The 22,835-nt window shown below is 46.6% G+C and overlaps 1 protein-coding gene across 1 annotated transcript in view; it reads left to right on the top strand.

Annotated features, from left to right (window-relative positions):
• Window positions 1–14,075, top strand: part of LOC129387282 (uncharacterized) — a 50,116-nt gene extending 36,041 nt beyond the window's left edge. The window contains exons 4-5 of the mRNA XM_055076117.2: window positions 5,760–5,846; window positions 13,880–14,075. Of these exons, the coding sequence (XP_054932092.1) occupies window positions 5,760–5,846; window positions 13,880–14,016 (224 nt within the window). The 3' untranslated portion in view covers window positions 14,017–14,075. The remainder of the gene's footprint in view (window positions 1–5,759; window positions 5,847–13,879) is intronic.
• Window positions 14,076–22,835: the final 8,760 nt, after the last annotated feature.

Here is a 22,835-nt window from a genome sequence, read left to right as displayed (position 1 = left end):
GCGCATTGGTTGGTTTTACGCGCAAACGAATGTCATTGTATCCTGTTTTAATCAATGATCAAACTGTATCCTATGTTAAGACGCATCGCCTTGTGGGTGTAATCATTGACCACAACCTCTCGTGGAGCCCTCACTGCGTCTATCCGAAGAAGTTAGTTGCCATCGCTCAGGTCTTCAAGTTTCTCTGCCTGAAAAACTGGGCTACACTAGTCCATTCTATGATGCAGCTGTACAGGGTACTGTTTCTAGGACTCCTACGTTACAGTCTACCGGTGTTGTCAAATGCAAGCAAAACGAATGTTCGCGCTTTGGACAGCTTACAAGGTCAAGCCTTACGCACGTGTTTAGGGCTGCCTCGTTGCACCTCAACAGCAGCAACAATTACCATCGTGGGAGACCATATGATCCAGACACATGTAGCTGTCGACTCTCTCAGAGCGCACAGTCGCGATCTGTCTAGAAGCCCCAACCATTATGTGGCCTCCCTAGCAGCCGAGAGACCTCAAGCAACCTTTCCAGGAGTTATTAGCGCTCATAAAGAGTGCATACCGTCATCTTTTACACCGGCGGCAAAGCCTTCATCTCCCCTGCGGGGCCTGCGACAGCCTCAGGTAAATTTTGCTATTCCTGGAACCACGAAAAAGTCCAATCATCCATCGCCGGCTCTGAAGCAACTTACGCTCCTATTACTGCACCAGACGTATCATGACCACATACATATGCATACCGATGGTTCGACCTCACCTACCAGCTCAACTGCCACATTCGTCGTTCCAGCTAAGCAGGTTACAGTTAGATTCAAATTGTCACACATGACTACATCTACGTCGGAAGAACTTGCAGCTCTCCATGCCGCTATGAATTACGTCACCAAAGAGCCAATAGATAAATGGGTAGTATTTTGTGATTCTAAGGCAGCTCTTCACTGTATCAAGTCCGCATTACATCACAGAACTTACGAGCAGATGATATCTGACAGCAGAGAAGTGCGCCACCATGCTCTAGAAAGAGGCCACAACATTACATTTCAATGTATTTCTGCTCACTGTGGCATCGTCGGCAACAACATAGCTGACAAGGCTGCCCGGTCTGCCCACAAAGATGCCCAGACGCGTCCAACAGCTTTGGCGAGGTCGGACGCTGCCAAACAACTTCGCCTACTTGCACGCAAAAAGTCACAAGATCTCTGGTGTTCAAGTGCCTTCAGTTGCCGATTACATAAACTGGACCCCACGCTACGACTACAACTGCCATATAGCCTTTCCCGCGGCGAAATAACCTTGCAGTACCGCTTGTGGCTGGGAGTGTCGTTGACGAACTCCTATCGTTCGGGAATGGCCGAGAGCCCGATATGCGACTTCTATGGGTGCGAGGAAACCATCGAACACCTATTGTGTACCTGGCCTTGCTACGATGTACAACGCCTCTATCTGCGAGCAACTTTACACCGACTGCACTCTAGACCGTTCACCGAGTCAAAGATACTCGGACCGTGGCCGCAGCCATCACTGGCACGGAAAGCGATTCGTACTCTAGTGCAATACTCGAAGTGCACCTGCTTAAGATACCGTTTATAGTGTTCCTGTGTATAGTGTCTCTCCCACACGCACTCAGTGCTTACTCTCCCCATTCTCCCTCTTTCTGTTCCCCTTACCCCCACCCCCAGTGTAGGGTAGCAAACGGGATGCTTTTCTGGTTGACCTCCCTGCCTTTCCTGTCCTTGCTTTCTCTCTCTCTCTCTCTCTCTCTCTCTCTAAGTTTCGTGCATAATTATTATGACATTTGTGACTTCGTGTTGATGTATGTCTCTCGAAGAATTGAGCGAAAAATTCGACTTGAACGCGATTTTGAGTTTCCGCTTCATGAGCGGAGGTACCTCGCGCGACCCATCTTTTGTGACCGTACCTGGTATGTTTGCCATGTGTCGAAATTACCGTTACGCATCGTGAGTTTACTACAGCCGCTTTTCTTTTCGTTTTTTATTTCCGGTCGGATGGCGCGAAGTTGGTGCACTGGGCTGCACTAGGACAGGCGCGTTCCCCGGATGGTTCGCTTTTCTTCTGTCTCTGTCCACTGCCTGCATCGCTCTTCCTTCTACGTGTACTGCCAAGTGATGAATGCCCCGTTCTAATTCGAGCTTATTTTCTGGACACTCGTCTTCTGCACCTCATGTACAATGGGATTCTCAAACGTGGCTCGCAGTCGTTGACATCCCCGGTATATTATGCAACAGCTGTCACATTTTTGTAGTCTATTGTCCAGCAGTAGATGGGTTCTACAATCACTGTGTTGACAATGTTGACACAAAGGATGCCTCATTGCTCCCATAAGTGCATCCTGCACGCCGTGTTCACTCTAGCCATGTGTCGTGGGGAGGGCTGACGCATCTTTTCTACCTGATCATCTTCGTGGCTTTAGGTGGCGCCTCGGGTGGAGTGTGCTGCCTTCCCTCGATTGCCTGAAATGGCTAGGAATGATGCTCTCTGCAGTGTGCCCGAACTGCCGTTTCAGGCGAGAACACAGCATATTCGACAGATGCGTGCCATTGCTGCGGTCTTCGTAGTGCTGTGCCCTCCGGATTTCGCAGCATTAGAATGAAATATCATTACCACTTGCCACTGTTCGCAGGGCGGTTTGGCACGGCTTCTCGTTATTGCCGGCGAATTCAGCCTACGGCGCAACCAGCGCGACGCACTTGTTACAGGCCGTCATCGTCGACCTCTTTCTTTATATCCCAGAGTACCTGGGCTCCTAGCTTCAATATGCGCTGTCGGAGGAGCTCTTCTTCGTCGGAGGAGTTCCTTTGGCCATGCTCCTGTCCGTTCGTGTTTAGCTCCTATAGACGCGAAGAGGTTATTTTCCAGCCTCCTGGTTTTGCTAAGTGGTTGCATCGGCTCTCATTGGCAGCAATGCCCGTTCAAATAAATTAGATGCGCATATTCACGCATCGTTTGGGTGCTTTTCGTTCGAGCAGGCCATTTAAAAAATTGAGTTGCTGTCCTTCTATATTATAGGTTGTCTACCCTCAAAAAGACAATCCCACTTGTCAAAATGTTGGTTTAAAGCGACATTCCTTGTTTGAATACCCCTCATAGTTTGAAGTTTACATCTTCCTTTAAACTCCTGTCTTGTTTGGATATCTATACGTATATCTGTAGGTCAAGCTTGAAATGTTAGTAAATCTAATTGTCGGTGATCTAACAAATATTCTCCAAACACAAGATCTGTGATAACTTCGTTTAGCGCAAAACAACAGGCACAAGAAAGACTACAGGACAAGGTGCTACCCTCTAGTTGAGAGTAGCGCCTTGTCTTGTCGTCTTTCTTGTGTCCGTTGTTTTGCGCTAAACAAAGTAATTATGGGTTCGCACCAACTAGCCCGCCAACGCATTGTGCTGAACAGGATCTGTGGTTGGACTTTATGTGGTCTTTCCTTATGCAGAAGTCTTCTGATTCGATTGCACAAAGAAATTTCACAGCAAGGACACTGATGTCGGAGTTAGCTGCACTCTATCCGAACTCCTGTGTACGGTTTCGTAGGGTTGTGAAAGTGTAGGACTGTTTTTGGCTGCACGAGCGCGGATAAGGGCTTCCAGTGTGTTATTTACGCAGCAGCGTTGCTGTCAGAGTGGTATGAGTCTGCTTGGTTGACTTTTGCATTTGAGGAAATGAACATCTTCGCTATCTGTTCTTAAGGGCACTCTCGCGACCTACCATTTCTATTACAAGTTTAAAGAAAAAAAGCGAGTCTTCCTGGGAAGATTTCGGGCATAGAAACACATGCCTACACAACTTCGCTGCCTTAGATAAATGTGTTCCTCAAGTTGGTGTACAAGTGCGAAAGTTTCCCAATGCCATAGTCCTATAAGTTGACCCCGCACACTTTGTAGGTATCCATCTGACAAACAATGTGGGTCGATCCCGAAGGCAGTGTAGTCTAGTACGGCGTCTCAAAGCGCTATCTTTCCCGAGTGAATAATGCGAGAGGCTGGCTCGCGACCAAGGCGCGAGACTAAAAAAAAAAAAAAAAAAGGCTTTGGCACAGGAGGCGCATGCATGTGATCGTGGCATAATGATTAGAGCATTTGGCTGCTGTGCTAGAAAACAGATGTTCCATACCACTAACGGCAAAGTATTTCCTTAGAGCATTGAAGCCGAACTTCGAAACGAAGTGATTTACTTCAGTAATCTTCTTGGTGACCAAACGTTTTTTCGTTAGTCAGTGAAATGGAGCGTACCTAATATTTATCATAGAAACGGTCACGTAATGTAGCAGAAATGCAGATAAGAATTGGGTGTATAGCTCGCATTATGAGGTGGTAGGAGGGACCATCTATTAAAAAAAAAAACGGGCAAGCTCGCGCTCGGTCGCACGAGGTTTGAAACAGCGAAGCTGGTCGATTAGGGGCTATGTCGGCTACTGCTAGGTTGTAACTTGGCTGCTGCTAGATTGAAACGCGGTAGTTCAGCTGGCTTGGGTGGATACTTGAAGCCGTTTGTCACGATGAACTGCGGCACCTTCCCGCGTAAGATCGTTTCCCGACATGTCCTAGTCAGCCGCATATCGCAGTGGTCGCTGACCAACGGGAAGATGTCTCGCAGCACACACACGCCTTGTGCACATTTCTCGACAGACCGAAGCGTGTTGAGCGTCGATATGTTCGAGTCAAACTACCGTCGATCGCGCACTCGGCAGGAATGTCCGAACTCCAACGAGAGGAACTCACGTTGAAACCGAGCGCTGGCAACCCCGGTTGAAGCGCGAGCTCGGCATCGGTCGTCCTCGGCCTCCCGCACTGCAGGGTGTTGGCGTAAGCGTCATGCTTCGCAGCGATCCTCGCTCTCTCTCTCGACTGGTGTATTCTGGGTCTTCGGGACTTCGGGTCAGTTTTGAGCACCTGCGGTTGTTTTAGGTGCACCTAATGCAGCACGAGAGCGCTTTTTTATTCCGCCTAAATCAAAATGCGGCCGGCGCGACAGGTATCAAACCCGCGGCGTCGTGCTTTGCAGTGCAACGACGCGTAGACGTTGAGGTACCGCGCCATGTTCCTGGCCAATGATAAAATCCTCTTACGCAAAAGAGATTTTGGGGATATGGGCACGGGGGTTATTTTTCAAACAGTCACTGCGTAGTATTTTTGATATTTCCACCAGTTATCTTAAAGCAAGAGAAGCATTATCACTGAAGCACCACCGAAGGCGTCGCTGACATGCCTACCTAAGAAATGTTAAAAAAGAGTACGCGTGAAGAAAGAGCGTGATAATTCGTCAGCAAGAAATTTATACTGTCATTTTCCCAGCAATAAGTATAGTAACCTGTAAATATTTTGTCAGTGAATGCTGTTCTGTGATGGGCAGGGAGGGACTTAGGGTTTTCAATGCGATTTTCGAGCTTTTTTTCCCGGTGGGTTTTGCATATCTGTGCGCATCTTGTCTATTCGGTGCAGTAAAGCTTCAAACTCAGTGCTCAATCAGCGTTTCCTTCTCCATTCTGTTTTTACTTTCGCACTAGACCTAATGGGAATACCGATTCCTAGCCGGATTGCCGACGTTAATATGTGCTTCAGTGACTAATTTCACAAAGCTGTTAGTTTGTAAAACTTGTTCTGTGTTATGAGCTGGTCGCCTTCGCTAATATCATGTCCGGCATCATGATTGGCTCCGCTTTGTTCTTACGAACAATTCTAGCGTAAGAGCTTATTGTCGATGCGCGCAAAGGTGCGCTGCTGATTGCGCATTCTCGTTCTTTCTGCTTTCAGGCGCCGATGGTGAGAAAACGGGAAATTTCGTATATACCAACTATGAGAATTGCGTCGTACTGGACATCCCATTCAAGGAGAAACAAAGTAAGGCTTTGTAATTTACTGCACTAATTGATAGCTAGTGCTCACTGCGTAGCGGGCAGCACGCGGTACGCCATGACACCGCATATCGCTACAATATTATGAAGCCAACAGACAATGATCTCACCGAAATTGTTGGAGGTTATAACTGTTTTTATTGATGCACAGACTTAGTCACGAGTGACCATTAAATATAGCAATGAAGTTTGCTTTTCTAACAACGAAAAAAGCTAATGAAATGGCAGAAAAGAGGTTTTGCTACCGGTGGAAGCGGACCCTCGAACCTACGCACGACGCGTGCGGTCTTCTGCTAATGGAGCCACGTGGGTGCCTGTCCCGGTGTCAACGTTCTTGCCTTTATCTACACGTGTATAACTTATACTTTGGAATATTAGGCAGCGCCAATTATGACCATTAGCGGCGAGAATTTGGAGTGGCGCCCTCTCGCGAGTGACGTCACGGCCAGGACGCCGCTCACTCCGGCTCGCTCGGCTGCCGCGCGCGCTCGTTTTCTTGGTACGTTTTCTTGGTATTGGCGGCTTGAGCCGCACTTACAGAAGATTATTTCGGATTATTTCTGTTGCCATGCGTGGATCGCAGTTTCTTCTTTGAAACCGCGTGAGTCATGAAAATTTGGGACTTGGATATCGCAAGCTATGTAGCGCTGAAGGGGTCTACTGGTCTTGCAATGCATATATGCACCCTGTCTGTTCATAAATTTTGCTTAAAAAGAACGTCTGCAAGTTCAACACGCGCAGTTACTTATGATGCTCCCCTAAACACTTAACATTCCCTTTTTGCTTAAGTATGAGAGACATAGCATTTTACATGAAAGAAATACCTTGATATTAGGTGTCAACATTATAAATCCGTGTAGAAGGACACTGCCCCGCGAAGCTTTCATCATAATTCTTATCACTCTGGTGAGTTGTCTTAATCAAATGTGGCAACTGTATTAAGGCTTAAATGGAAGAGATAGGCGCGCATTTTGTGTGAGAAAGTTTGGTACTACTTTCACCGTTCTCTGAAATAGGCACCCAGAAACGCATTGGCTGTTAACACGGCGGCGCATCGTGTATAGTATATATATATACTTCACGAACACCATAACAGCAATCACATGAAATAAAATTTCGTGGTTAAGATCGAGAACCATGCAATCACCTGCAAACGATGAAATGTGTCATAGTCGCCCTCACTAGCTTTTATAGACGATATGGCACACCCCTCCCGCAACGGAAGCAACTGACTATCGTTATGGCGAGGCGCGCTTTGTTCGCGAAACCCAGCATTTCACTACAACTTCGAATTGAAACCATGAAGTAGCTCTTTACAGCTCCAATTACAATGCCTATAGCACACTCGAGGCACTACAGCGCAGCTTAGGCTGCGTTGAAATGGAAAATGCAAACACATCCTGCCTCAACATTTCTCGATCTGCGTTGTTTAATTACACAGACAAATTACGTGCTTCGTCAGTGCATAAAAGAAAACCTCGCGTACCCGCCTCTTAAAGAAGACACCACAAGTTTCACATGAACACTTGACCTCCACTGGGGAATAATGATATCTTGAATATGTGCAACACTACTAATGAATGGGCCTTAGGCTTCTTGCTGGCTGCACCGAACCAGTCCAAAAGGCATATTTCACTCAAATATTTGACCGCAGCAGACTGTGTCAGTTTTCCAAACAGATTCATCATGCCTGTTTCTCAAGCAAGAAGCACCAGTAAATTGCTCAAGTGAGTTGAACATGTAGCACAGAAAGGGAATAAATATTGGCACATTCCTTTCTGTGTGCTGCAAACAACTGTAAACCTCAATCAGCTTTGCTTCAAGTTACCGCCACTTAAATTTAACCCGTGAAGAACGTCCTAATTTTGAGAACCAATTAAAAACGCAAGTGGTGCTGGTCGAATCTAAACTGCAGTGGTAGTTAAGTCTTCATGTTATTGCCGAGGGTTTCTGTGAAGAAATAGAAAAATTCGATATTATACCGTGAACTGTTCGTCATCAGCAAACATGTTTTAGCGGGTTAAAATCAGAATAAATGTTGTAGAAATCATATATAGTCAGCGTTTATTTGTGACACGCATATTGCACCATGGTGGGTATGGAATCTTAACTAGATTCCTATGTGCTGTGCTTTTGCGTTTATGCTTTTATTATTCACATGAGCTACCACTGGAAAGTGTAGATCCGCGCATGAAAAACCCGTAATGAGCTGGTCTGAGCTCCCTCTGGTGGCACAATAGCGTTGCCTTCGAGAAACATATTGCCGTCTAGGAAATAAGCTGCATGATTACATTTTCGCGAACGAAGACATCGTAATATATATATTTGCGAGGCCCGTCATAAGTATACAAGCATTGGGAACGAGAGCGAACAAACGGAAACACTGCAGAAGGCAGCCGGACACCGCCCGAAATGCAGCAGACGACAGGCGCCAGTCCGTGCCCTGACGTCACGCGAGCGGCGCTGGCAGCGCCCCTCTAGGTCGTTCTCGGGGCTAATAGCCGTAGAATGTGGGCCACCGTTGAAAGCACAAGCGTTACCTAGTACGTGAACTCTCTACGCGGCAAGAGGTCAATACATTGTTTTATGCTGCTTCATACATAAAGACGGGACAACAGTCGCGACCCTCCCCAAACATCAAACATCACTCACCCAAGCGTGGGACCTCATTAAGAGAGTTGTGGACAAGACACGCTGCGTATCGTACAGACGCTCAACACGAGCAGGATCGGGTATGGCATCCCTTATCTGGCCATTGAAAATGCAGAAAAATAAAGAAACTAAATACTATGATTGTAAAAGTTATCAATACTCAATTGTGAATTTCCTAAAAACAATTACAGCACGATTCCTCAAACTCGGCCTGCACAACACGTGGGAGGAACACACAGAAGCGAACAATTCAATTCGTGTTGAGAGACTCAAACTGACTCCCACCGGCAGAAGCGTGCTACTTTGACTCGGTTTCGATGTGGAGGCGACTGCAAGATCGGATGAGAAATCGAGACTACCAACGCACATACGAGACTTAATCTCAGCGGTACCTGTATCCCGCAATATGCATGCAAACTTTCATAATTAAGGAAAGAACATTCGCAAGAGCACTGCACAAGAAATTCTCTGCACACCCTAACACAGGATACGCAGATGTGGTAAGTATCCAAGGATACCAGCTTTCGATATAACCGCAATTATTACCCAAGGCAAAGAAAAGGCCGCTATCATGATACGCCCAGGAGATTCAGACACGGCCGAAGATGGCAACTGAACGCGCCATCTCCACATCCACCGAAAACTCCGTAATGCTGAGCGGCTTGCAATCAGCATTTCGTAATTTCCGCAAAGACATGGTGTCCTCGAAACCTCTGAGATCCAGCTAGAAATATCGAAACACAGGGAAGCTTCCGAAACCTACGTCGTCTGGATTCCTGGCTACGAGTCACTGGCGGGAAACGAAGTGGCACGCGCCGCAACCTGAGATCATACAAGCCGGGATTTTTTGTGAGAGGGGTTCCGAAAGGTGGCCAGGTCCGAGGGCATTCGCCCCGAAATGTACGAATATCTTGCAGCATTACAGATTTCAAAGAAGCGTATATCTCTTACCACGTACACAGCTGTCTAACAAGAGAAGAGACAGTTGCTCTTTGGCGTCTCAAAGCAAACGCATGTGTAGGCGGCATCATATTACATAGAAAGTACCCAGACGGATTTTCATACCTTTGCCGATACTGCGCGGTGCCGGACACCTTTCATCAAATGGTGATACGGTGTCCTGATCTTGCAAAACCGATCAAAAGCTTAATCTAGAAGAACCGAAGACAAAACCACATATCATGACCGCCAAGAATCGTGGGAGTCCATTCTTGAAGCCACGGACTTGGAGTAGCAGCGCAACCTGGTGAACCAGATCAGGGAAGGAGCAAAGGCCAATGGCTACCTGGACTGAGGAGTCCACCCGCCTTGCGTGGGGATAGAAGTGTTTCTCGTTTCTCACTTATTTAGATTATTAAGCGTTTGTTCTCTCTCTCTCTCTCTCTCTCTGTCAAGGCGTTAATGCTACAGAGTCGAGAGGTTTGCTGTATAATGAGAAAAAAATTGAAGCACGCTTAAGCTTCGCTTTCAAGAGTGGAACGTGATAGCGTTATCGCACTCCGTTCACACCGCCCACTCATTCGCTCGGCATGCTCTTGAGTCGGCCCCAATGCGCTCAAACGAGACGAAGAGGAGAAGCGGGTGAGTGCCGCGCCACCAGTTGGGGCAGCGCCGTACATTGCGAGGAGGGGGTCTTCTGTATTTGCCGCGAGATGGCTCTGCATCTGCGCCAAGCGCAGAAGAAGTGTAGCGGAAACTTACTTCATCATCATCATCATCATCATCATCATCATCATCATCATCAGCCTGGTTATGCCCACTGCAGGGCAAATGCCTCTCCCATACTTGTCCAACTACGCCGGTCATGTACTAATTGTGGCCATGTTGTCCCTGCAAACTTCTTAATCTCATCCGCCCACCTAACTTTCTGCCGCCCTCTGCTACGCTTTCCTTCCCTTGGAATCCATTCCGTAACTCTTAATGACCATCAGTTATTTTCCCTCCTCATTACGTGTCCTGCCCATGCCCATTTCTTTTTCTTGATTTCAACTAAGATATCATTAACTCGCGTTTGTTCCCTCACACAATCAGCTCTTTTCTTATCCCTTAACGTTACACCTATCATTCTTCTTTCCATAGCTGGTTGCGTCGTCCTCAATTTAAGTAGAACTCTTTTCGTAATCCTCCAGGTTTCTGCGCCGTACATGAGTACTGGTAAGACACAGCTGTTATAAACTTTTCTCTTGAGGGATAATGGCAACCTGCTGTTCATGATCTGAGAATGCCTGCCAAACGCACCCCAGCCCATTCTTATTCTTCTGATTATTTCAGTCTCATGATCCGGATCCGCAGTCACTACCTGTCCTAAGTAGATGTATTCCCTTACCACTTCCAGTGCCTCACTACCTATTGTAAACTGCTGTACCCTTCCGAGACTGTTAAACATTACCTTATTTTTCTGCAGATTAATTTTTAGACCCACCCTTCGGCTTTGCCTCTCCAGATGAGTGAGCATGCATTGCAGTTGGTCCCCTGAGTTACTAAGCAAGGCAATATCATCAGCGAATCGCAAGTTACTAAGGTATTCTCCATTAACTCTTATCCCCAATTCTTCCCAATCCAGGTCTCTGAATACCTCCTGTAAACACGCTGCGAATAGCATCGGAGAGATCGTATCTCCCTGCCTTACGCTTTTCTTTATTGGGATTTTGTTGCTTTCTTTATGGAGGACTACGGTGGCTGTGGAGCCGCTATAGATATATTTCAGTATTTTTACATACGGCTCGTCTACACCCTGATTCCGCAATGCCTCCATGACTGCTGAGGTTTCGACTGAATCAAACGCTTTCTCGTAATCAATGAAAGCTATATATGAAGGTTGGTTATATTCCGCACATTTTTCTATCACCTGATTGATAGTGTGAATATGGTCTATTGTTGAGTAGCCTTTACGGAATCCTGCCTGGTCCGTTGGTTCACAGAAGTCTAAGGTGTTCCTGATTCTATTTGCAATTACCTTAGTAAATACATTGTAGGCAACGGACAGTAAACTGATCGGTCTATAATTTTTCAAGTCTTTGGCGTCCACTTTCTTATGGATTAGGATTATATTAGCGTTTTTCCAAGATTCCGGCACGCTCGAAGTCCTGAGGCATTGCGTATACAGGGTGGCCAGTTTCTGTAGAACAATCTGCCCACCATCCTTCAACAAGTCTGCTGTTACCTGATCCTCCCCAGCTGCCTTCCCCCTTTCCGTAGCTCCCAAGGCTTTCTTTACTTCTTCCCGTGTTACCTGTGGGATTTTGAATTCCTCTAGACTATTCTCTCTTCCATTATCGTCGTGGGTGCCACTGGTACTGTATAAATCTCCATAGAACTCCTCAGCCACTTGAACTATCTCATCCATATTAGTAATGATATTGCCGGCTTTGTCTCTTAACGCATACATCTGAATCTTGCCAATTCCTAGTTTCTTCTTCACTGCTTTTAGGCTTCCTCCGATCCTGAGAGCATGTTCAATTCTATCGATATTATACTTCCTTATGTCAGCTGTCTTACACTTGTTGATTAACTTCGAAAGTTCTGCCAGTTCTATTCTAGCTGTAGGGTTAGAGGCTTTCATACATTGGCGTTTCTTGATCAGATCTTTCGTCTCCTGCGATAGCTTACTGGTATCCTGTTTAACGGAGTTACCACCGACTTCTATTGCACACTCCTTAATGATGCCCACAAGATTGTCGTTCATTGCTTCAACGCTAAGGTCCTCTTTCTGAGTCAACGCCGAATACCTGTTCTGTAGCTTGATCTGGAATTCCTCTATTTTCCCTCTTACCGCTAACTCATTGATCGACTTCTTATGTACCAGCTGCTTCCGTTCCCTCCTCAGGTCTAGGCTAATTCGAGTTCTTACCATCCTATAGTCACTGCAGCGCACCTTGCTGAGCACGTCCACATCTTCTATGATGCCAGGATTAGCGCAGAGTATGAAGTCTATTTCATTTCTAGTCTCGCCGTTCGGGCTCCTCCACGTCCACTTTCGGCTATCTCGCTTGCGGAAGAAGGTATTCATTATCCGCATATTATTCTGTTCCGCAAACTCTACTAATAACTCTCCCCTGCTATTCCTAGTGCCTATGCCATATTCCCCCACTGCCTCGTCTCCAGCCTGCTTCTTGCCTACCTTGGCATTGAAGTCGCCCATCAGTATACTGTATTTTGTTTTGACTTTACCCATCGCCGCTTCCCCGTCTTCATAGAAGCTTTCGACTTCCTGGTGATCATGACTGGATGTAGGGGCGTAGACTTGTATAACCTTCATTTTGTACCTCTTATTAAGTTTCACAACAAGACATGCCACCCTCTCGTTAATGCTATAGAATTCCCGTATGTTACCAGCTATGTTCTTATTAATCAGGAATCCGACTCCTAGTTCTCGTCTCTCCGCTAAGCCCCGGTAGCACAGGACGTGCCCGCTTTTTTACTTACTTACTACTCGTTACTTACTTCACTACTCGTTTAACTGCGACTTCTGTAATTTACGTGCTCATAATTAACGATATACACCGCAGTATAACTTTCTACGGCAAGTTTCTAAGGCAACACCGCATTCACTAGAGGTGCTTTTGTCGCGCTTTGAACCATCGAACTCATGGCTGAGTGGTAGCGTCTCCGTCTCACACACTCCGGAGACCTGGGTTCGATTCCCACCCAGCCCGTCCTGCAAGTTGTTTTTATTTATGAATTGCCTTCCAGGATTTTTCGCCCATGGCCAACGCCGCCGACGCCGACGACACCGGCTTTTCTGCGACACGAGCTTCTTAACGCTGTCAAGTAAAATTTTGGGGGAACCGAAGGGCTCAATGTTGAGTAATAACCATGTAATGCCAGCAGACTATGAATCGAAGAATAGTGTAAATTTCCCATAAATATGGGACTACTGTATTACGAATATGCACTTACGAACAGCCATTGTTGAATATTAGCTGTCAAGACGGGACTTAGCGTATCGCTGCAGAAGTTTCAAGTTTGACCGCTATTTGCTTGGGGAGGGGCGTGGAAAATCTGCTAAAGTTCTTTGACGAGCCCATCGGCCGATATTACATAAGCAGTGATCGCCAACAGATGCGAATAACGTAAAATCTTAGCAAGAAGTTGCTTAATCACATTATGCGCTACAAACAACAAGAGCAGAAAAAGAATGCATGGTACACATCATCACATTTTCTGTAGTCAGTTAAGCGAGTCCGATACATATAAGAAGATTGTAGGCACTGAGGATGCAAGAAGAACACGGGAGGAACGTGTCATGATGCATAGTTCTCGTCTGCGTGTGGTGACCAGCTCATTTTTTTGCACATTGCTAGCGTTTCTTTGTTCTCTTTCGCTCAAGCAGAACTTAGAGTGGGAACAACCTGTTTTCTCTTGCAGGCTGTGGTCTATGGGTCGCCTCAGATGCTGTGCACAGTTTCCCGCAGGAGTGCGTGGACCAGTTCGAGGACAACTGCGACATGCCAGTCTCAGTGTTCGATGACGAATCGTGCAAGGGCGTGTTGGACAACATCTAACGCACTAGGCATGCTTTTCAAGAGTCTTCGGTTATGTCTACCGAATAATAAATCGCTGCTTCGCAGAAAAATAAACTGGATTAGTATCGTGTGGTTTATGATCTTTCTTCTTACGTGGATATGCTTTCACGTCAGCAAAGGGGCCTCTACCAAAAAGAGAAAGCATGGCAGGGAAACAATGACAGGCTTCTTGGTACCCCTTAGATATTCCCCAATGTTTGCTATAAAGCTCATTATTGATAATCGCAAAGTAACTTTTACGCTTCAAAAGCGGAGGAGGAACTTGTGTTGAATGGGAGCAGAACAGTGACGGGTCAAAGTATCATTAGTTCGAAAGAAGGGACAGTTGACTACTGAAGCCTAATAAACTTAATAACGCAGAAAGTTTTGTGTAGCACACTTATGCTGAGCATTTGAATTCAAGTGGGACCACTGCTGGAGGAGTTTCTTTATCTTGTTGTCGCTCTTTTCGCTATTTGTTCACCAAGAAAAAACAGGGTACATGCGTATCCGATGCCTGGAGATATGAGGGATCTATCGGAGATCTACAAAAGAACTCTTAAGAATGTGAGTGCCTCAGTAATGCTTTTCATATGGCAGGTTTTACGACTTTTTTGCTACGTCATAGCCACATGCCATACAGAACATGATGAAATATTGTAAAAGATGAAGATACAAACAGGTGAAGGGACCGATGACAGATCAGAAGGTGAAGATTCCAAGCCATCAAGATGGCGCGCAAGGTGGCATCACGGCGTTGCTCGTCGGCAACGTGTAGCAGCTGGGAAACGGAGAAAACGCAAGCGTCGGCAACGGGGTCAGAGTCGGCTGGTGGTTCGTCCACTGGATAGCGTGATAAACAGTCTGCGTCTTGATGTAATCGGCCCGACTTGTACACTACTGCATAGCAATATTCTTGCAGCCGCAGAGCCCAGCGACCAAGCCGGCCGGTAGGATCCTTGAGTGAGGAAAGCCAGCAGAGCGCGTGGTGGTCCGAGATTACAGAGAAGTGCGTGGCATACAAGTACGGGCAGAATTTGGAAACCGCCCAAACGAGAGGCAGGGATTCACGATCTATAATCGAATAGTTGCGCTCCGCTGCTGTGAGGAAGCGGCTAGCGTAGGCGATAACACTATCTTGACCCTGTTGGTGCTGCGCTAAGAAGCCTCTGATACCGTAACCACTGGCATCGGTACGCAACTCTGTAGGGGAGGAGGGGTCAAAGTGGGCCAGTATAGTTGGCGTGGTGAGAATGTTGGTGAGTTGGGCAAACGCGGCAGTTTCAGCAGGGCCCACGCAAACGGCACGTCCTTCTTCAGAAGATCAGTAAGTGGTCGGGCAATCGCTGCGAAGCTTTAACGAAGCGTCGGAAGTAGGAGCAGATTCCTACAAAACTTCGGACGTCTTTGACAGATTGAGGTACAGAAAAAGACGTGACAGTACGAATTTTCTCCGGGTCTGCTTGCGTACCGGAAGCGTCGACGAGGTGAGCGAGTACTGTAATCAGCCGACGACCGAAGTGACAATTCGATTAATTTAGTTGGAGCCCAGCCTTGCGGAAAACTTGAAGAACAGCTCATAACCGCTCAAGGTGCGTCTCAAATGTAGGCGAAAATACGAGAACGTCGTCTGGGTAGCAGAGGCATGTTGAGCATTTCAACCTTTGAAGCAAACAGTCCATTTTACGTTCGAACGTTGCTGGGGCGTTGCATAGACCGAATAACATAAGTTTGAATTGATATAGACTGTTAGAGGTGACGAACGCTATTTTCTCTTGGTCCATTTCATCCACAGAAATTTGCCGATAACCAGACCGAAAGTCTATTGATAAAAAGTAGTTGGCACAGTGGAGACAATGGAGCGCGTCGTCAGTGCGAGGCAAGGGGTAGACTTCTTTCTTGGTAATGCAGTGTAGATCACGATAATCTACGCAGAAAGGCCATGTGCGATCTTTGTTTTTAACAAGCACCACGAGCGACGCCCAAGGGCTCGACGAAGGTTCAACAATGCCTTTGGCAAGCAGCTTGTTCACTTCATCTTAAACAACCTTACGCTCTAAAGCAAAAACTTGATATGGCCGGCGAAGAACAGGACTGGCATCACCAGTATTTATGCAACGCTTAAGAATTAAAGTTTGACCCAATTGGCGATTATTGAGGTCGAAGATGTTGTAGTAAGAAACCAAAAGGCGACACAAAGCTGCTGCTTGTTCAGGCAGTAGGTCCGCAGCAATCATGGGCCGAAATGTTGCGTCAGGGCAAATAGCATCCTGTGGGCATGGTGAAGAATCTGAGCAGACGTCTACTGAAAACGTCGTGACGTGGTCATCTCGTATAGCACGCAGCGTTGTAACCGATATGCTTTGGGGTAGAACTTCCTTAGTAAGGCCAAAATTGACGACGGGGAGGCATGTCCGGTTATCGGTGATGGTGACGACGGAGTGGGGCACAGTGATATTGCGCATCAAAAGGACACCAGGAAAAGGTGTGGCGACGTAATCATCATCGGGCACAGGAAAAGATGATAGCAAATCGACGAAAGTCAAGGCTTTATGCGGCAGGCGGGCGAAGGTGGTCGTACTAAATTTGTTCCGCAGTTCGACACGAATATGCGCGAACAGAGGAAGTTCGAGGCAGAGGGTACCGGCAGAACAGTCGATCAAAGCTGAATGCTCCGTAAGAAAATCGAGTCCGAGATTTAGGTCATGGGGACAATTGGCTAGCAGTGTAAAAAGAACAGGAACGTGGTGGTCGGCGAAACTTATACGGAAAGTGCACATTCCGGTGACGTCAACAGTGCTGCCATCGGCCACGTGTACGGTTCATGTAGTAGCAGGCGTGAGAACCTTCCTCAGTCGACGATGGAGGTTACAACTCATTATAGATACCTGGGCTCCAGCATCTATTAACGCCGTTAAGGGGACACCATCGACGTGAACCTCAAGTCAATTCTGGTTCTTTGGGAGCCTCAATGGAGGATTTCGACACGATGAAGATAATGAAGCACCACCCCTAGGAGCTGCATGGTCTAGTTTTCCATCGGTGAGGGTGCATAAGTGGTCGGCGGCGAATAGCGGCGTGGTCGGCGCGACGGCGATCGACGGCGTTGAGGTCAGGGCGAGCGAGCAGGACGACTGTCATCGACGGTAGGGTCAGAGGTATGAGGCATAAGGCGAGGAGAGTAACGGCGCGGGTCGGCATATGGGCGAGGAGATGGAGAAAAGGAGCTCAAATACGGCGACGTCTAGAAGATGCGGCAGTGGCGAGCGACGTGGCCAATCCGGAGGCAACGGAAGCAAATGGGCTTGTCGGCCGGAGTTCTCCACCCAGTAGGCTTGCGGTATTCTGGAGGTGAATACAGATCACTGTGAGGCGTAGCTGTCGGCACCGGTCGCGCGTCAGGTCGGGAGATGGAGCAGGCAGCAGGAAAACCTAGGTTTGCAAATTATTGCCGCACAACTGCCTGAATGAGAGAGATCGCTGGGGCTGGTTGGTCAATGGTGGTGTCAAGTGGGCGGGCATGGAACGGCGCAGGACTTGCAGCCTCGAGCTCGCGGCGAACAATACGTGTGACGTGCACATTTAAGAGTGGTGAAGCGGCGAGGCCGACGCAAGACGACGTCGTAGCCGTGTAAGGGCGCCGGGAGAATTGTGGAATGACGCGGCGGCTTTTGGCGAGCTCAAAGCGGCGGCATTCCTCGACACTGACGTCGATGGTGGACACATTGTTGAAGACCAACAAGTATAACGCGTCGTCCGTGATCCCTTTGAGTACACGGCCGTCTTTGTCAACCTCGGTCATTTTCTCTTCGACTTTCCGGCAAAGAACGAGCACGTCTTCTATGTACGAGACATACGATTCAGTAGAAGACTGGTCTCGGGTAGCAAGCTCTCTTTAGCAGGCATCTGCCGAACGGTGGAATTTTCAAAGAGGTCGCTGAGCTTCTCCTTGAAAGCATCCCACCTAGAGATCTCGTCCTCGTGTGTTCGGAACCAGACACGAGGAGTTCCGCAGAAGTAGAATAGGCTATTCGTAAGCATAATGGTAGGGTCGCAGCGGTTGTTTCGGCTAATACGCTTATACAGGCTGAGCCAGTCTTCAACGTAGACATTATCTTGGCCGGAGAATATGCCAGGATCGCGGAGGTTGGTGATCGTAACGTAGGTTGTTTTCGGGGTCGGAGGAGTAGCACCAGACGAAGCGTCGTCACTGGCAGCCATGGCGGAAAGCAGGATGGTTTCCGCCATGGCTCCAGGTGACGACACGGGCCTCGCTGCAAGGAAGCGTTCGATCTAGCGTTCGGTTCTCCTCTTCGGTGTGCCCAAGCTGGGACTTGCTTGGTGGTTTAGCTGAGTTTTGGGTGGACTTGACCTAGTTATCTTACTTATGTAATTTTTGTAGGACTTATTTCGTATTAAAGCAGTGCTGATGTCTAAACACTCTCCTGGGCAAGGGCCCAGCACTTGTTCAGCCTCCCTTTCTCCTGATGATTTGCCTTTGCAATCTTTCTTCCGCAGTGGTGTTAGCAGCATCCCTGTCGCACTGGTGCCCTCGAACGGTGGATTCATCCGGCTGAACAACCCACAAGCTGTTCAGGACGGGCTCCAAGCCATGACGCGTCATTTCCAGATGATAAGCGATGTCTGACAACTTGAAAGAGGTGGGATAGTTTGTAGGTCTTCAGATTCGACCTGTGTTGCAGACCTCCTAAAGTGTAAGACTTTCGCATCTGTCCCGGTGAGTGCGTTTATTCCTCCTCAATTAGCATGCACTAAAGGCATTGTCCGTGGCGTAGACTCTTGATTGAGCCCAACTGAGACTCTGGAGAAACTGTCTGATGCTGGCGTTTTAGCTGTATACCGATGTAATCGACTTGTAAACGGGAAAAAAGTTACCACAGAATCGGTTATTGCTACGTTTGCTGGCATGTCCTGCCCATCTGAACTAAAAGTGTGGCCACTTATATTTAGAGTGAAACATCTTGCATCCCGTCTACTTCAGTGTCGGAACTGTTGGCGTTTTGGCCATAGTGAAGCAGGCTGCAAATCAAATGGACGCTGTCGCGCCTGTGTCGAAGATCATTCCCCCAATGAGTGCACAGCTGAAGCCGAAACGTGCTGCCTATGTGGAGGAAACCATGCGGCTGACTATGGAAACTGCTCGGCTAGAGCTAACGAAATGCAGTTACTCGAGATAATTGACAGGCGACGATGTTCGAGGCGAGAAGCTATTGCAGTCGTCAAGGAAAGAGCCTTTGGATACGCTGGCGTCCCTTCGAGGCAATCTACTTCACATGAAGACAACTTGTCTAAACTCATTGAATCAGCAGTAGAAAAAGCAATGACAAAGGCTATGCAACATATTGTCACAAGTGTTACCGAATGTATTCCCCAAGTGTCTACTGCGCAGATGACACAGCTGTTGCAAACTGCTGCAACACCAATCACCAAATCGATTGCTTGTGCTGCAAAACAGGTAGCCAGTTCAGTCCTAGCGCCGAGTACCACATCGGACCCAACATTTGTAGGATCCGATCCTTGTTCTTCGCGTCAGTCAGACTCGCACGTCGACATGGAAACGGGTCATGATACCAGGCCGCAAAAGCGAACTGGGTCTCCAGTAACGGCTTCTTGTCCATATACCAAAAACAAAAAGGGTAATCCTATTTCTCATTCTGGCATCCAAGAAAGTTCGTTGCGACGGTAGTCGCTGAAGTAAGTATATCAATTAGATTATCACCATAGCTTTTTTAAAAGTGCTACAGTGGAACTGTCGTTCCTTGTTTTCTGCTTCAACAGACTTAAATTGCTTAACAACTGATCTTAATCCTGACGTCAAAATATTACAAGAAACCTGGCTTACTCCTGCGAAAAAATTTCATTTTAAAGATTTTCGATCTTTTCTCGCCTTTCACTAGGAGGTGGTTTAATGATTTTGTCATATAATTTCTGTCATAAGGCGAAAATAACTTTCAAGTTAATGTCTCCAGAATGTGAAATTTCGGCAGTGCACCTTAGCATCCTAGGCTACCGTTCATTTTCGATTATTAGTGCTTATTTCCCTACGGGCGTATACAGTACATACCAATTGGATAGTGCGCTGGCCAGCTGCAAAAATGAAGTCATCCTTACTGGTGACCAACTCGCATCACGTGTCATGGGGTTACAAAACAGATGCATGTGGGACACGACTATGGGACTGGACCATAGATAAAATCTTTCATGCCTTAATGTCAGATGACCTACATTTCTCCGTGGGCAATCTCGCTCAGTGTTACATTTGACGTTTTCTAGGACAAGTGTCGCCGTGACATCTTGGACTACGATTGATTTCGGTACACTGATCATCTCCCGGTATAGTGTGAAATTGCATGCCCTTTAACATCAGTTGAACGACAAGGCAGAATATTTTTGAATTACAAAAAATTTAAAGACTGCTTGCGCTCCGCCATTGCATCATTAACTAATAGTAATGACGAAAAAATTGGCTTTAATATTTGTTCAGCGTTACAGATCTCCCGACAAAAGTCTGAATTTCTAATTCAGACAGCCCAGCGTTCTCCATCTAGTCCTTGGTGGAACAGTGAGTGCGCACGAGTTTATCGAAGAAGGAAAGCTGCTTGGAAAAAACTTCTACATAATCAGAGCCCACAAAATTGGAAGGATTATTAATTTATTTCGGCAACCTTCAAACGTACTATTAAGCACGCAAAGGACGAGTACGATAAAAACCATTTCGATTATCGATCTAAATTCCAAAACAAACGTTCTTTATTTAATTACCTTCGTTTTAGAAACAGGCTCCCAATGAGTGCTAATGTAGACTCAATCGTCTATGCCTCACAGTAAATGCAGGAGTCCTTAGAGCTAAAGAATTGGAGAGCCGGTTCGCAACGCGCCTTCAAACTTCTGTTTTTACTCCTGCATTCTCGGACTACAAAGAGATATCCTATTCGGAAGTAGCACAAGTTATGTTACTGTTGCCAACTACAGCGCCTGGCCCGGACGGAATAACAAATGCAATATTTAAGATTTTCTTTCAAGAAGCTCCATGTAAGCTTCTGAACTTGGTAAACTACTCTGTTGGCAATGCATGGATTCCACAAGAACGGAAGATCGCCAAAATTATTCCCTTAATTAAAAAGCAAGGGGCAGGGTACACGATCTACAACATGAGACCAATTGCGTTGACATCAAACATAGTGAAACTTATTGAAAGAGTGCTTCTCGGACATATAAGAGAGTTTATTGACGAGAATCAATTGTTGAGTCCTTGCCAAATTGGATTTCGATCTGGCTATTCCATATGGCACGCGCATGTAGACCTTGAAAGTCGCATTAACATCGCCAGACAGAAAAAACAATACGCGGCTGTAGTTGCCTTAGATATATGTAAAGCCTATGACAGCATTGAACATACAATTTTAACAAATCGGTTACAGAGCTATTGTTTTCCAGGCTATATTGTAGCATGGGTGCATGAATTTTTAAAAGAGAGGAAATTCTATTGTTTTCCAAGCGGCTATTCTTCTAGTAAACATCAGAAAACAAGAGGTGTGCCTCAGAGATCGGTATTTTCACCAGTATTATTTAATATTTTACTGAGCAGAATCCCCGTTCACCCAGGTGTCAGTACCTACGTTTATGCTGATGACATTGCCGTTTTTGGTATGGCTAGTGACATATACACTCTTTACAAAATTTTGCAGTCGTATCTAAGGGAACTTGAACGCTGGCTGAATAGCTTACACTTTAACCTGAATGCTAACAAGTGTGCTATGCTTGTTTTTCCCGTTAAAGACCCAGTATCCATATCGCTTAACTATCATCTCGAAGATATCCCACAAGTAGAGTCGCTCAAGTACCTTGGAGTTATTTACAAAAGAAATTTTATCTGGCGGCCGCAAATTGAATATATTGAGACAAAAGGAGCTCGTACAATGGCCACTTTGCGCAAGTTGAGCAATCGAAGAACAGGTATGCGAAGAAAATCCCTCTTGATGGTATATAAAATGTACGTTCGTCCGGTGTTACAATTTGGATGTGTTTTATTCTCAGGTGTTCCATCATACAAGCTTCGGCCGCTAGTTTTGTTAGAATGAGAGGCGCTACGTCTGTGCTTAGGCCTACCTATATATGTTGCAAATGCCGTATTGTACCTGGAAGCAAGAATCCCACCCATTTTATGCCGATTTCACCTTCTGACCGTACAGACCTTCTTAAGGCTATATGAATCACCATTAAACCGTCCTCAAATAATTTTCATCTCCGATCCAGAATTATTTTTCCTGTTCATTAGCCCAGGTTTCATAGACCACATATTAAATTTGTGCAAACTTTACTTGACCACTACATGTGCAAATTCGCCATGTACTTCCTAATAATACGCATTCAAATTATCCAGAGATCAGGTGCGAGGACATTTTCCCAAACCATGTGAAACTACTCCCTTACGGCATCTTAAACGTCAGGTTGCAAGACCACCTAAGCACCCTAGAAACAAACATTATCATCGCAACAGATGCCTCACAGTGCGAGGAAAAAGTTGGCATTCGAATATTTTGCCCTGCACTGGAGCGGTCTTTTTCTTTAAGACTGCCTGATATTGTGCCTATTTTTCTGGCCGAGTTTTTAGCAGTAATCCTAGCCTTACGCAAGTTAGACCAAATGATTACACGAGCTGCTATACTTACTGACTCCCTTTCTGTATGCTCTTGCCTTACCGCTAATAATGAGTCACCCATGCTTAAACTCTTCCACTTACTAGTTCCTGCCCATGTGCCATGTGTTCACTTGATTTGGGTGCTTGGTCATAAAGG

The sequence above is a fragment of the Dermacentor andersoni genome, chromosome 2 (genome assembly GCF_023375885.2).
Source record: "Dermacentor andersoni chromosome 2, qqDerAnde1_hic_scaffold, whole genome shotgun sequence".
Lineage (NCBI taxonomy): Eukaryota > Metazoa > Arthropoda > Arachnida > Ixodida > Ixodidae > Dermacentor > Dermacentor andersoni.
Note: the sequence above shows the minus strand (reverse complement) of the source record. Positions and strands in the feature narration are given on the sequence as shown.